General features: G+C 41.6%; 1 protein-coding gene across 2 annotated transcripts in view; it reads left to right on the forward strand.

The window, feature by feature from the left end:
* LOC310951368 (rho guanine nucleotide exchange factor 10-like protein) overlaps positions 1-15,277 on the forward strand; it is a 121,977-nt gene extending 106,700 nt beyond the window's left edge. For both annotated transcript variants that reach the window (XM_083919563.1, XM_083919564.1), the window contains 4 exons: positions 5,928-6,093; positions 7,171-7,206; positions 8,629-8,745; positions 12,650-15,277. In XM_083919563.1, coding sequence (XP_083775689.1) covers positions 5,928-6,093; positions 7,171-7,206; positions 8,629-8,745; positions 12,650-13,239 — 909 coding nt within the window. In that variant the 3' untranslated portion in view covers positions 13,240-15,277. The remainder of the gene's footprint in view (positions 1-5,927; positions 6,094-7,170; positions 7,207-8,628; positions 8,746-12,649) is intronic.
* Positions 15,278-15,624: the final 347 nt, after the last annotated feature.

A 15,624-nucleotide genomic window follows, 5' to 3' on the forward strand; every position in this document is an offset into this window, starting at 1 on the left:
AACAATGGCATCATCCGCAAAGCAATTTCAGTCAAAAACAACTGGACTGGTTGTTTGTCTAGGAAGACGTTTCACCTCTCATCCAAGAGGCTTCATCAGTTCATGTACGCATCTGACCAGGCTGGGACTGGCCCAACTAACTGGTGTGGAGATCCAGGTATTTAACCTCTCACAAGGCCGATGATGTCACTGACACCCTTTGTGCTCCAAGTGCCCACGCCCGTCGTTAGAGTGACAGTCGTTGGTTGGCCGTTGGTTTCGACTTCGTTAGTGCTCTATTGAGTCTGAACGACAGTCGTTGGGGTCACCCGGGCCATGTGTGAACAGTTGTCCTTTGAGGTTAGATAGGCCTGGACTCCGCTGTCCACTTACACCTCAAGGAGAAAGCCCACTCCTTTGATGACAGCAATGTCCAAATCTTGGACAGAGAGGACAGATGGTTTGAAAGAGGAGTAAAAGAAGCCATCTATGTAAAAGTGGAGAAACCATCGCTAAACAGAGGAGGGGGTCTGAGACACCACTTATCTCCAATTTACAATGCCGCCCTTTCATCCCTTCCCAGGAGATTCAACAATCTAACCTCAAAGGACAACTGTTCACACATGGCCCGGGTGACCCCAACGACTGTCGTTCAGACTCAATAGAGCACTAACGATGTTTTTGACTGAAATTGCTTTGCGGATAACGATGACCTGGACGAATGAGAACATTCACAGGCTTAATGGCATCATCGCCCCATCTCGGACCTCTACCCCCGCACTGTCACCTAACAACAACAGTGCTTCTGTGTGAGAGAAGAGAGATGGACCCATAGACTGTTTACTGAACTGGAGTCTGAGCCACATGCATGAGAATGAATTAGGCTGAGCACAGATTTCTCCCTTTTTCCTGATGCTCTGAATAAAGAGCTAAATTGGTCGCTAGTCTCTTTTATAAATCCAGTTCTAAAAAGGTGGGAAAAGTCTCTAAATGTAGTGAAAAAGTGGCGCCTGTGAGTGCTTTGGAACAGGGAAGGGGCTCACAGCAGCACCCTCTGCTCGTTGAGGACACTAACTGCAGAGTGATTGGTGCATCAGAGTCCAGAAACACCAGAAACAGTTGACAGATTTCTCTCTAGGATGGAGGAGGATTTGGGAAGTCTCCAGATTTGGAGACAAACTCTCCGGTGTTTGTACTCTTCACACTTCTGTACTTTAACAAACTCGTCCCAGAGATTTCAACGGAATGACTTCAAAGTTGGTCTGTACACCTTCAAGACATGGCCGACGCTAAATTGCGGAGCATACACGTTTTCATCAATCAGCCTGGCCGTGACGGGCCCTCAAATTTCGCCCCCACGCCATGAACCAGGAATTGGTCTTTAACACCTTAAAATCATGACCATACATTGTCCAATCTGTCCCAAACTTCTGAGGTATGATTGGACTCTCGGTCTAAACACATCTATGTGACAATATTTACGTATAGTCATAGCGCCCCATGCTGATAACAGGAAATTACATGTTTTATACTTTGATGTCCTCGGCCTGACTGGTTCATCACATCCTCCTCAAAACTGGTGATGAGAGCCTTAAGACGTGGATGATGCTTCATGTGAACATGGGATTATGTCATGTAACGGCATAGTGAATTTTGATGCAGCGCCATGACAAAAGACACCACTGAAACTGCACACCAGGTGTTCAGATCTTTTTCAAACGTCACATGTTTGCTAAGACACCTATCCTAAACACATATGTTGGAGAATTTTGAATCAATGTCATAGCGCCCCCTACTGGTGAGAGGTGACTATGTATATTTTGATGTTCTTTTCCTAGCTGGTTGAACACATCCACCTCAAATCCTGTCAGCACATACTTAAGACCTTCATGATGCTTGATCATGTAGCTTTTGGCTTTTCATCACATTCTGTTGTTGTGGCGACCATCCTTCGCGTGAAACAGGAAGTGGTTGTAACTTCAACATACATTGTCTAATATGCCTCTAATTTCTCATGATTTATAACAGTCCAGGGGCCTGTTTTTACAAAGCAGGTTCAAAGAACTCTGAGTTTAACCCTGAACTCTGAGTTGATCTACTCTGAGATAGGAAACTCTGAGTTTTCGGTTTCAGAACAGCAGATTTGCGTTAGGTTGATCGACTCAGAGTAGTTTGACCTGGAGTTAAGCGCGTGCACCACAAGTAAAAAAAGACAGCATCAATGGAGCCCTGATTCGACGAGTCACCATGGCAACGGGGAAGTGGAGGGCTAGGCTACAACTGGAAATGGAAATATTAATGCGTTCATACGGAGAGTTTGAGCAGGTTTACACCACTGCGGCAGCAAAAGAGAGGGAGACGGTGCGGGCGGGAGAACATTGCGGCTCGGGTCAGTGCATAAGTTTAAATGTAGTCCTTTGCAATCACAGTAATATCACAGGGGGAAACTGCTTGAGTGGGAGCCTATTAATTTATTTAATTTAAGTGCATTCCCACGGGAGAGAAGCGCACTTGGCAGCAGCTTAAGATGAAACATAAAAACATTGTTCAAACAGGTAAAACCTCAGCACTGTCTCATGGTGACGCCTCATTTTGAGCATGTTTTACATTGTAAAGTAAATATTACCGTAAGTGGCTGTTTTATATGTTGCAAAAAAAACTCCCATTTGCAAAAAAACGCAGCGCAACACACAATATCTGCTGTGATATAAGAGCATTACTGGTTGTTAATGTTGGAAATGTAAGGAGGGGTGAGATGGACTGTGACATGAAACGGTGTTTCCCTGCCGTGAAATGGACCCCCTCGCATTATAGGTGATATTCTGGATCAAAAAGGCTGTTGTTTCCACCTATAGGAGTAGTTTATATAACAGTAACCCAATTAAAAGCACACACTTATGAACCTATGAATTGCAAGAAAAGCTGGGATTATATTTAGGAAACGCTGAGTCGAATACATTCAACTTGCTCAAAAGATCCATTTCATTCATTTTGTAATTATGGCTGCAGTATATTAAGGACGTCTATGCGCGGTCCGATAATCATCTCCCGACGAATATTTAATTCCCTGCGCAGTAATGCGTCAGCTTCACCCACGGGATCGTTATCAAAAGGACATGCCATGTTAGTGAATTATTCACCACCTAATTTAACTTCTATATAGGCCTACTGACTGATTTTCATACGTTGTATAAAAAAAACTCCCTTTTGCAAAAAAACGCAGCGCAACACACAATATCTGCTGTAATATGAAACGGTACCGCTCAAAAAGAGAATTGCCTGGAAATGCAAGCACATCTATAATCAATAGTTTGATAATCATCTCCCGACGAATATTTAATTCTGCACCTTCATCCACGGGATCGTTATCAAAAGGACACGCCATGGTAGTGAAATAGTTGCGACCTAATATAACTCATAATGTCTGATTTTTGCAATGATTTTCTCAGAAAACAGATGGAACTATAGCAGAACTATATTACGCCAAAACTCGCCCGCTGACTGAATGAATGAGGAAATCAAACACCGTGTGTGGCTGAAAGAGGGCGGAGACAGAGAGAAACTCAAGGTTTTCTGAGAAAAACCTGGTCCCGACCAGGTTAGGTTCAGAGAGCATGTTACCATGGTAACTGACCGAGAGGTTAAGTTACCTCTCTTTGTGAAACAGGCTAGAGTTACCCCTCTGTCTCTGGTTTGAGTTACCTCCCTTTGTGAAACGGAAAACTCAGAGTTTCCCTCATTTCAGGGTTAACAGACTCAGAGTTTTCACTAAACCTGCTTTGTGAAACGGACCCCAGGCCTGAACACATCTGCATCTCAATATTTAGTCATAAGCATAGCGCCCCCTACTGGCAACAGGAAAAATTACAAATATCTACCGATTTACATGAAACTTATATTGAGGGTTCTACACTTGATGTAGTGTAACACAATGCATGTTTTGTATATGTTGGATAAGGGCATGGCAGGCATTTTGTACCTCCCGCCATGAACAGGTAGTCGCTCTAACTTCAGCATGAATTGCCCAGACTGCACTTTATTTCCCAGAGATTGTAAGAGTCAAGGCCTCAGGAAAACTACATACCAATATCCACTAACAGACACAGCGCCACCTACTGGCAACAGGAAATCAGACTTATATGGCATAGTCATATAAGTCTGAATTAAAAACACTGAAATTTGATAGTGGAAAAATCAATTAATGAAATATAATGTTTTGTTTATAATTGAAAAACAGATGTTTGCTTAAAAAAAAGAGAACTAGAACTTTAATAAAATAAGCTATTTAGAGTTTTAATTTGTAAGAGCTGGGTTGGAGATGTTCCTTCATCCAATCCACGAGAAGGTCCAGCCCATTGACCTGAGCGGACCCGGTTCACTTCCTCTGAAGCTGCTAGGAGAGAGGGAGAGAGAGAGAGAAGCCGCATTGAACAGGAGTCACGATACACACACGTTGGGATGGTGAAACAATAAAATAAAACGTGGATAAAACTCAGAGAAAACTGTTGGAGAAATCCCCCGGACAACCTGGACCTGTGTGAGCGCAGTTGGAGGAGCAGCTCGAGAGTACAAAACATCGGTGAGCAACTGGTTTGAAATGCTAAATTGCTAATGCTAATAGCGAAATGAGCTATCCGTTTGCATACGAGCTACTGTCGGAGCGCTAGCTCCTGGTGCTAGTTAGAATCAGGGCAGACACAATATCGTGTCGTATCGTAGGTCAGGTTTTTTTCGTTGGACCCTATTGAGATTTGGACTTACCTGGATGTTGGAGCCAGTTGAAGTTTGATTGCGAGCCACAACCCGGAGGATACTTAGGGCGCACTCACACTGTCCTTCCGCACCGGGCCCAAACCGCTTTTTCGGCTAAAGCCTAGTGCGTTTGACCAGTGTGAGTGCACCCGCTCCGCGCATAACTGAGAGAGGTGGGCTTTTTTAGAGCGCATTTGTATATGTACGAGCACGTGCACGAGCACGATGCCCACGGCGGTTCTGACGTCATTTATGTGCGCCTGTTCGGACATAGTAAATAGAAGGACGGACCATGCGTGGACATTTAACAACAACAACAATGGCGGCGAAAGGTTAACGTTGGTGTGATGCGGAGGTGGAGTGTTTAATGCAGATTTGGTCAATGAAAATATTCAAAAACAGTCGGACAAGACACACAAAAACTCAGAGGTCTATGGAAAGATTTGTAAACAAAGAGACGCATCGCGATGACGTCAATCAATGCGTGTGGCGTGTTACGGCGTGATGACGTATGGACAGCAAGAAGCATTTGCGCAAGGCCCAGGCAGTGTGAGTACAAACGGGCCTGGGGCGCGGGGGAGAGGGAGGGGGGACAAGTACCCTAAAGCCCGGGGCGCGGTGCGGAAGGACAGTGTGAGTGCGCCCTTAGAGATACGACGTTGCGGAACCTGAATCATTTCACACCACTACACATACACACCATCCACACACAAGTGAGGTGGGACTGATTTTCCACTTATACGGTGCTAGAACAAAAGCAGCTGCAAACTTTATTTTTTTAATTTTCTCTACTTACCGGGTAAGAGTTGTAATTGTGTTGTCTTCCCCATCCTGTAATAAATGTAAGCATCATTGTTCTTAAAGAATACACTTTGTCTGTGTCGTTCCTGTGCTATCAGTTGGTCAATCCTGGGCTCTGTAGTTGATTTTAAAGCTTCTGATATCCCTGGCCAATGAACCTAGTTAGTATTCTTCTTTCTGCAAAGGGTAATGTGCTACATAATGAATCAGATTTAAATGAAATTCTCAATATCTAAAGCACACTGTCGTGAGTGCCAGCGACCAGCCACCACCCCGACATGCACCGGGTGTGAGGGCCCATTCATCGCTGCTTGCAGTTTTAATTGACCTTGAGTTCCTACAGACAGATGACCTAATAGACTGTGAGCATCTATGTGCCTCTCTCTGTTCTGTAGACTTTCAAAGCCCACTCTGATCCAGGCTGCAGTGTTAGTCACATGATTCGTTCAGGCGCGGGGGTTTGGATGGCCTTTACCCAGGGCTCCTCCATTCATCTGTTTCATACAGAGACCTTGGAACTACTACAGGAAGTCAACATCCCCACTGCCCATCTGACACCAGGCAAGTCCAGATAAGATATCAAAGTGAAATTCCGGCGTGAATTTATCCCAAATTTTGCCATTTTTGGCAAATTTGGTCATGGACGTGGCTAACATTGATGAGAAGAGTCCCTACACAGAAAACAAAGCACCAACAACGTATTAAGTTAACCCAGAGTTTATTAAAAGTGTTTTGAAAGACTTACCTACTGGCCCCTGTACCAGCTCCTCTCATAGTAAAATCCATTCAAGTCAATTACCAAATACAATCCAAAAGGAAGGAGCCCATTGATGATTTATTCCAGCAAAACACGTTGTGGTTTGTGGCAGTTTGGTGAAATATAAGTTAATAATAGACGGTAAAAGGTTTGGAAAAGTCCAAGACCGCATCCTTCCCTGCAGCACTGAAACATTACACAGATCTCAGGGGTCAGGAGGCGTGTGTTGCACAGCAAGCACAGGTAAAGACGACTCGCCTGCAACTTGAAGTGATAGAGACAGAATGGTTTGTGTTTGTATCTTTCCCGGCTGCAAAACAAAAATGAAAGCCAACAACCCAGAAACTTTTCATAGGCTGCCATTGTGGTACGATGACCGTGCTCTGATAAACCAGTGGCTTATTGTTTTAAATCTGGACATTGAGACGCCGATCGAGACGCTTAGGCTGAGGGATTACCGTGTCTGCAGCAAACATTCCGAAAAGGATGACTTCAGAATTCCTAGAAGAGCTTCTGACACAAAGAACCCAAAGAGGGCAGGCTTGAAGAAGAATGCCCTTGGTATTCTAGGTTCACTAACTACATTGTTGATGCTTTGTTTTCCGTGTAAGGACTCTCCTCATGCTACTGCAGAGGTTTCGTGTTATTTTGAGCAGTATTAGTGGTTAAAAAAGACATTTTAATGTGACTCCCCAGATTATCTCCGTTAATCGTTCATACACGAAAAAAATGGTCTTGATGGCTCATTTGATGACCGAATTTGCCTTAAAAGACCCTTGGATGATATTACGCCGCAATTTCACTATAACAATCAAAATTACATTGTATATTATATAATTTATTACATGCATGTACAATTCTGTTTTTTGTTGTTACTGCAGAATGCCATGCTCAATCGCACACTTGGTGTAAAAAAGGTATTTATGAGAAGACCACACAAAACTGTTATGAACACCATCTCAAGCTAATAAAGATCACTGTGTCCTATTCACTGACTGCGGTGCAACACAGCAGCAGAGCACTCAGTGCTGCCACCAGTAGCCAAAAGGTATAGACCTTTTCAATGGAATTCCATTGCTAGGCAAAAGCCTTGTTCCTTGTTAACTTCCTGTCCGCTGATGTCATTCACATTCACTGCAACAGGAAATAAACTTGGACACAATTAGGATGTTTATGTTTACAACTTTTAAAAGTAAAGCGTGAAATCAGCTAGTGAATGAATTTGACAGTAGAGGGGGCCTTTCCTGGTCAGTGCAAATAACTTTTTGTTACTTTGCACTCGCTTAGTAACCTAGTAACCTACCATGTGGTGAGTTTGTATTTTCAACAAATCTCCTGGACTCCTGCTTTAGTGACTGAAATGTCCAGGTTCTGGGTGATTTGCTTTGATTACTACGAGGGTCCTGGATCAGGCTAGACCTATGGAAGTAAATCTGTGTCATCGGATTTTGAAATTAAAAAGGCATTGCCTTTCTAGCACTGAATATTTATGCATTGAAAATATGTATCTGAAGGTTTTGTCTCCGAATTTAACTCCAAATATTTCAATGTTCATAAATTCAAGGTTAAAACAATTCAACATAAAAAAATTCAATACACCAAATTCAGATGCAAAATAAAATGTATACAATTCAATCTTTTAAATTCAATGTTAAAAATTCAACATGCAAAATTCAGTGTATAAAATTCAATGTTGACATCCGCAGTGGGCACTTGTACAATCGTATCTACCACAGCAGATATAAGATGCAGCTTGAAAGTCATCTGTAAGATGTTTGAGAATGTGACAAGAGATGCTGAACACAGCTGCTGTAGTAGAGGTATGACGTTCACTGATGATGGTACCCGGGCATACAGTCCAATGTACCCAGGCAGTTGCGAGCGTCTGGCAGAGTTGTGTTTCCTCCTCAGCCAGGTTGCTTTCCCTGTTCCCCAGACCGACAACATAGTTTGTGGTGGAATAAGCCAAATAGCAGCCACTCTTATTACAGCTCTTTTTGAGTAGTATCTGGAATCGATTGCTCTTCTTTGGTTCCCCAGACGTCAACATTGAATATTTTAAACTAAATATTGCAGCTGAATTTGGCCTGTTTATTTCTAATGTTGAAATTTTTAATGTTGAGTCTTTTAACATTGAGTTCTATAACGTTGAATTCTTTAATTTAAAACATTCAGATACATATTTTCAATGCATAAATATTCAGTGCTAGAAATTCAATGGCTTTTTCATTTCCAAATCTGATGACACAGATTTACCTCCATATAGACCACTGTAAAACATGGACTGTAATAGTGGCAGCCGTAATGGTGGTCATGTTAATGGTTAAATATCTGTCCAGGTCAGGTCTGTGTCTCCAGCTTGCTGATCTGCCAGGGCCTGCTGTTTGTCGGGACCAGCCAAGGCATCATCCTCACCTTCCCTGTACCCACCCTGGAGGGCATCCCCAAGATCACAGGTCAGTACAGTATAGTAGCTCCTGACTGCAGCATGTTCCTGTGACTGAAGCTTCTCTACTGACAATCAAGTGGAAACCTACTGGTCTGAGAAATGAAGCCACCGCAGAAGTGCCAGTAACTGCAGTTCAGCAAGTGGCCACTTGAGGCTGGCTCCAAAACAGATCAAATCCCCACAGAGCTGCATGTTAAAATGCCAACATTACAGCAGAAATATACAGTACATTTATACAACCCGGTTAAAAAAAACAGTTTTGGTCTCTATTCTTTAGGTCACAATTCGATATCGAATTGATATTGATCTAAATGCTTCGATATTGATTCAGTAATAAATGTAGATGACAGAAATACGCAAATAATTAGTTTGAGTACCTTCTGTGATTGTTAAATTATAATGTGTGCAATATTTGTACTGGTTTATAACAAACTGAGCCCAACAGAGATTAAGAGAAGATGGTACGTATTATTATTATTATTATTATTATTATTAATAAAATAACTTTATGAACAGGTTTGTAGGACGTGGTACGAAAAGTTTTGCACAGAAATTGGTAAAATGGCGAATTAAAGTTTCGAAAGAAGTATTGTGTTTGATTAAACAGTTGAGTGGGGCCTACGTACAACGTGAATTACATTATGTTGTCCACATCGCCCCTATTCGACTAGGGCTTCATTACAACGAAAATTTCGATTTCGATTTCGAAAAATCGATTTCAGGATTTTCTGGATTGACATTGAATTGGAAAATATTATATTGCAATGCATTGATGAATCGATATTTTTACCCACCCCTACTCTTCATGACAACTGTATGTGGGTGAATTTTTTGTCCACTTTGTGTTAGTTGGGAAAAGGTGGAGTCACAACACGGCACTCTTGACTGACACTCTTTGCTGACAACTGCCAATACTGACCTTTAATCGACCATTTATTAGTATCTTGACAGGATTAAAGTGCTCAACAGTTTATTGAATTGAAAAAGGCAATATTTTTACCCTTTCCAATGTGAGTGTGCACTGAGATTCATTCTCCAGATATGTTTCCTAAATACTATACCTCCTGGTGGTCTCAATGTGGATTTTGATTTTAAATCCTGAACTGCTTTTGCAACTATTTAATTTTTGACGATATATCTTATGTATTGCAGCTGTTGTATACTTTGCAATTGATTTGTTGGATAAGATTAGTAATTCTTTGGCCACGCCATATTGTATAGTAATGGGAAGATTTTTAGAGAGAGGAAGCCCAAAAAGAGCAGTCAGGCGATTGGGTCCCACATTTGTGTTAAGAGCCTGTTTGAGGGTTTGAAATGTATCGGACCAAAATTCAGCAAGCTTCGTGCACGTCCAGAACATGTGTGCGCGGTTGGCTGTGGACTGCTTACAACCTTTACAATCATCGCTTTGACTAGGGTATATCTTAGCCAGTTTAGCGTTGGTAAAATGGGCTCTATGAAGCACCTTCTACTGTAAAAGGCTGTGCCTGGCACAAATCGAGGATCATTTTTAGAATGCCCCTCCACTGGACCTCAGTAATGTCTATCCCCAAATTATTTTCTCATGCATTTTTAGGTGAGGCAGTGGGGACTGGGCTCAGAAGAGCAATCTTATTATAAATGACAGATATGAGTTGCGTGTGTAGTACGTTGAGAGACAGGAATTGGTTCATCTCAACTTCAGGGAGGAGGTTCAGAAAATGTGGGAATTGCCTTTGGATATAATGTGTCATTTGAAGGTACCGAAAAAAGTGGCTATAACATGCTGAACGGACACCGGACACTGTTCACAGATGCAAAGGGGGTTACATACAGAAGCTTAACCCAAAAAATAAAATTAGAGTCAAAGCCAATTTCTCCAAAATTTCTCCCTAATTTGAAGCCTGTCTGGTCTTGTTAAATTATTGATAGACTAAGACTTCTCATTATTGATCATTCTGAATTTCCAGCAGCTTACAAAACACAAGGGTGGTATAAATAAATACAGTATAAGATCCAATAACCAATAAACTCTTAACTTAACAAAGACAGAAAGTATAAAAAAAAAGCTGCTGTGTGTTGTCCAGTCCAGTTTTTTGTCAGTTTATTGTCTCTCTATTGTCGCGGCTGTTCTCCTAATGTAGTAGTAGCCGTTTCTTTAAAGGGAGGGATATGGAGAGGTAAAGTAAGTTCGGTCGAGTTTTAACATTTCCTCTGCAATTTCCACCAGCCTAGCATGTTCAGCCCTTCTCATTCCCATCCCCTTTACCATGGGGATTTCTAATCCTCCAAGGATCCGAAATTCCCAACTGTGATGCATATGTTTTTACTGTGTGCTGATTTGGATAGTGTAACCTGTGTAGGGGAAGATCTGTCGAGAGTCACATCCTGCACCAGGTTGAAGTCTCCACCTATGATAATGCGATGACCGTCAGCATTTGGGATTTTGTCGAATAGCCTTGTAAAAAACTGTTTATCGTCCGAGGTGGGCGCATAGACCGAAACTAAGACCACTGGTGTGTTCTGGAGTGTGCTAGAAACTATGACATAGCGACCTTCAGAACTAGGATTACATTTGTGGGCCAAACAGGACCCTTTTATGAATGATGATAGCTGCCCCTCTAACTCTATCTGTAAATTTGGAGTGGAATAAGTGGTTCATCCACGCCCTCTTAATACGTGGGGTGTCAGCTGATTTGAGGTGTGTTTCCTGCAGAAACATCACATCCCCCTTAAGGTGCTGTAACTGACCTTATTGATTTTGATCAGGTTGTTCATTCCCTTAGTATTCCAGGAAATCAGACGCACTCCAGTACCTGTCTTTAGAGCATTTGCCATAGGAACAATAATATTAAGTTAGAATGACACTGCGTGACCTGAAGTAATCTGTAGTAGGGGAGGAAGAATAAAACAACAAAAAGAAAAAAAAACAACAAAAAAAGGGAACAAAACAATAACATTGTGACCAATCTGAGGGCTACTCCCATAGCAAAGAACATCACCTGAGCTCTCCAGCCCGCAAAACAACAAAAACCAAACAGCAAACACCATGTGAAGTAAATTAGCCAGCAGAGGGCACCAAGACATCTTAAGGTAGGCAGGCCATAAAAGCATTACTCTACATCAAATAAGATTAATAGGCTGTGTTTATGACAAGTGTCAGGCTTCAGTAAAACCCTTTGACTAAATGAATAACAGAAAATAAGAATACTTCAGATAACTCTGTGGTGTTGGGTGATAAAAATTTTAATTAAAATAACGCAGAAGAAAATACATAATAATGAACTGGTATCCACATTTAAACGAGCTTCCAGTACATGGCACGGGAGCCGATTGACGATAGTTTGAATTTACACAACAGTATAGTCAACATGTCCGTAGTGCGTTAAAATGTCCATTTAGCGATTTCTGTTCAAAACTCTTAACAGTCAGAATATCAGCAACCTGTCAGGACTGTAACTTCTAATACTGCGGTCCAAAAATAAACTCAAGCCCGTCCGGGGCTGGTTAAGCGACAGCTATACAGTTGGCGTCACATTAACTAATGGTTATCCAGATAGCGTGAAAGTGGCTCGAAATCTTAATGTTTTTTTTAATGTAAATGTTTTTTATTTTTTAACATTAGATTCTTTAAAGTTGGAATTTGTGAACTTTGAGTTAATTTCAGAGGCAAAACATTCAGATACATAATTTTAATGCATTAATATTCAGTGCGAGAAATTCAAAGGCTTTTTAATTTCAAAATCGATGACACAGATTTACTTCCATATTGTTGCCCCAAACCTCCACACAGTATACAGATACGGTAATACCAGGGAACAATACAAAGTATACAATGCTTTACGATCCAGAATGTGTTGTATTTTTTCCAAGCGTTCTGTGCCAGCTTGGTGAGACACAGTGGATTAATTTAGAATTGTTGTACCCCTCAGGTAAGGGGATGACATCTCTGAATGCTCACTGTGGTCCGGTGGACTTCCTGTTTGCAACTTCCAGCACCCTGGCCTCCGACTTGCTCAGAAGGGACTCCATCCTCAACAGCAGCGAAGAAGGTGCCAACGGAGAAGGAGGGAGAATAGGAGGGGGAGGTAATGAAGGAAGGCAGAGGTTGGAGCAGAACAGCTACCTCCAGGACTCAGAAGCTGCTCCACCAAGGGAGGAGAAGCCCAAGCGTCTACTGCTGCAATATCGTCTTCACTCCACCTGCCAGCTGCCTGGGAAGCTGCTGACAGCCCAGCCCGAACAGGGGAACCTGATGCCCCCCCCAGACTCCCTGGAGCACAGCCCAGAGGACGGCTCCATCTATGAAGTGAGCGAGGACCCTGATGTGTGGGTTAGGGGGCGACCTGTAGAGTGGGGGAAGGATGGGGAAGCCAGGCGCAGCAAAGTCACCTCAACAGCGATCTTCTCCGGTGGCAGAGGAAACCGCAGGTTAGGTCAGGCGGCCATAGCTGGCACCTGCCCAGGCTCCACTGACAACACACTGTTGGTGTGGCAGCTCCCTCTCACTCTAAGCCAATGACAGACAAGCATGTCATGGCTGAACAATCTGGTTTCTCAGCAGGCTGACCAGGTCACTTCTAAACTTTTCAACTCAAGTCAACATCTGATCTAAAGTCAGAGGAGATATGATAGCTTCATGTTTTACTTGTTTTCCAGTTCATTCATGTGGTTTATTTGTAACAGGTGAACCACATAACTTGTGAAGTCTATAAATAGTCAAGTCAGCAGCTACTCCCAGTAATGTTGAACATCAGGAAGACCAACATTCTTCAGCTCTTTGTCCAGATATTATCATACACCATGAAATTAAACCACATCAACTCCTCACACAGTTTGCATTGGTGCAAATGCATCAGGTCAAAGTAGTTTTCTTACCTGTTTTTCAGGCACAGGTGTGATGCATTCTAACATGTATTGTTCAAACAGGCTGGACCCGTAGTTTGTGTGGCACTATGCATTTAAAGGAATACTGATTATTCTCCTTTTTTTGAGTGGGATAAGAAGATCATTATTCTTATGCCATCAAATGTGATAAGTATTAAGATGGAGTATGTTTGTGTTGGAACTATTTTTGACAGTCAACAGCCCGGGGCAGTGACTGTTTACAGCTTTCTGAAGTTTTCAAAAGAAGTGCTGGGCGGATGGTTAAACTGCTGTTTGTCAAGAAATAGTTTCAGCATGTGACTACCGTTAAAACCAGTGTTGATCTTACATTTTTTTTTGTGTACAGATAAAACAAATCAGCTACAACATGTTAATTTATCAGCTTTAAAGTCATAATCTGTGAGAATTGAGATCCCTTGTTTCTAGCGGCCTCTTTGTCAGTAAGACGTAACTGCAGGTGAGCCTGTTCGTTCAGAGCCATCCACGTTCATGGTCACTATGTGTGTTGACTCTTTCTTTTTTGCTCTTTTGTAAACTTTATTGAAAGACATTTTCCTCTCTCTATATGTTCCACTCTTAAATCCACACACACACACACGTTCCTATTACACTTCCTTATTACACGCTTGAATCAGAAGTTGGAAGCTCCAGATTTCGCAAGTGAACGCAACATAACCAACAGTGACGAGTCAACAGCGTCACTAACATGGCGGCTTATTTACATCTAGAAAGGAAATGTCTCCACAGACTCACAGATGTGAATACTCAGCAAAGAGGAAACAAGTGCTTTCATTAGTGGGTCACATGATCAATCACCATTGTTATCACTCTGTGATAGAGAGGAAGCGAACAAACAATTAACTAGACGGAAATCTTACAGATAATATAGATAATATCTATTTAAACCTTGACCACTTGCTCTACCGGCATCAGCACTTCTTGTACAATGAAAAAACATTTCAATGTTAGACCAACAACCTCTTAAGGTTTATGGCAAAACAATGGAATATTATGAGAAGAACCCAACTAAAACTAAATAGCTCATACCAGTTTAAAAAGTCAATGTGAACTCAGAAAATGCATAACTTAGAGTTGTGGTCTAAAGTTTACATACACTTGTGAAGAACATGTATGTCATGGCAGTCTGGAGTTCTCAATAATTTCTACAACTCTTATTTTTCTCTGATGGAATGATTGGAGCACATACTTGTCAGAAAAGACATTCATGAAGTCTGGTTCTTCTGAAAATGTGACAAGATATGCTGGGTCAAAAATATACATACCGCAATGCTAATATTTGGTTAAATGCTCCTTGCCATCCACAAGCCTTTGGCAAGCTTCTGGTTGAATCTTTGACCACTCCTCTTGATAGAATTGGTGCAGCTCACCTACATTTGTTGGCTTTCTGAATGGACTTGTTTCTTCAGCACAGTCCACATTTTCTCAGGCTTTGGGAAGGCCATTGAAAGACCTTAATTCTACCCTGATTTAGCCATTCCTTTACCACTTTTGATGTGTGTTTAGGGTTGAAACACACAACTATGTCCAAAACCCAACCTTCTGACTGATATTTTTAGGTTTCCTAAAGATTTTGGAGGTAATCCTCTCCTCCTTTATTATTTCATTTACTTTCTTTAAAGCACCAGTTCCACTGTCAGCAGAACAGGCACAGAGAATAATATCACCATCATGTTTAAAGGTTGGATATGTAGAATGTCTATTAAAAGCTTTATATTTTTTTCAAAATAATACACTGACTATTGCTTTTCCATAAAAATATTATATATTATTTTATATTTATATCATATAATATAATAATATGTAATATATTATATTTGTATTTATATATATTTAGTCTGAATTCATATTTTAAAATTGTTTGACGGTTTGACAATGACTTCCTGTCCTGTTGTGTTTCCATTGTACCAGCCAATAGCGTTGGGCGTTGCTGGTTGCCAGAGTTGTCTGTTGTTGGGTGCAGCTACTGTAGGCTGGCACTGGGTGAAATAGAGTTTTCCAA

This window comes from Echiichthys vipera (assembly GCF_963691815.1).
Source record: "Echiichthys vipera genome assembly, chromosome: 9".
NCBI lineage: Eukaryota > Metazoa > Chordata > Actinopteri > Perciformes > Trachinidae > Echiichthys > Echiichthys vipera.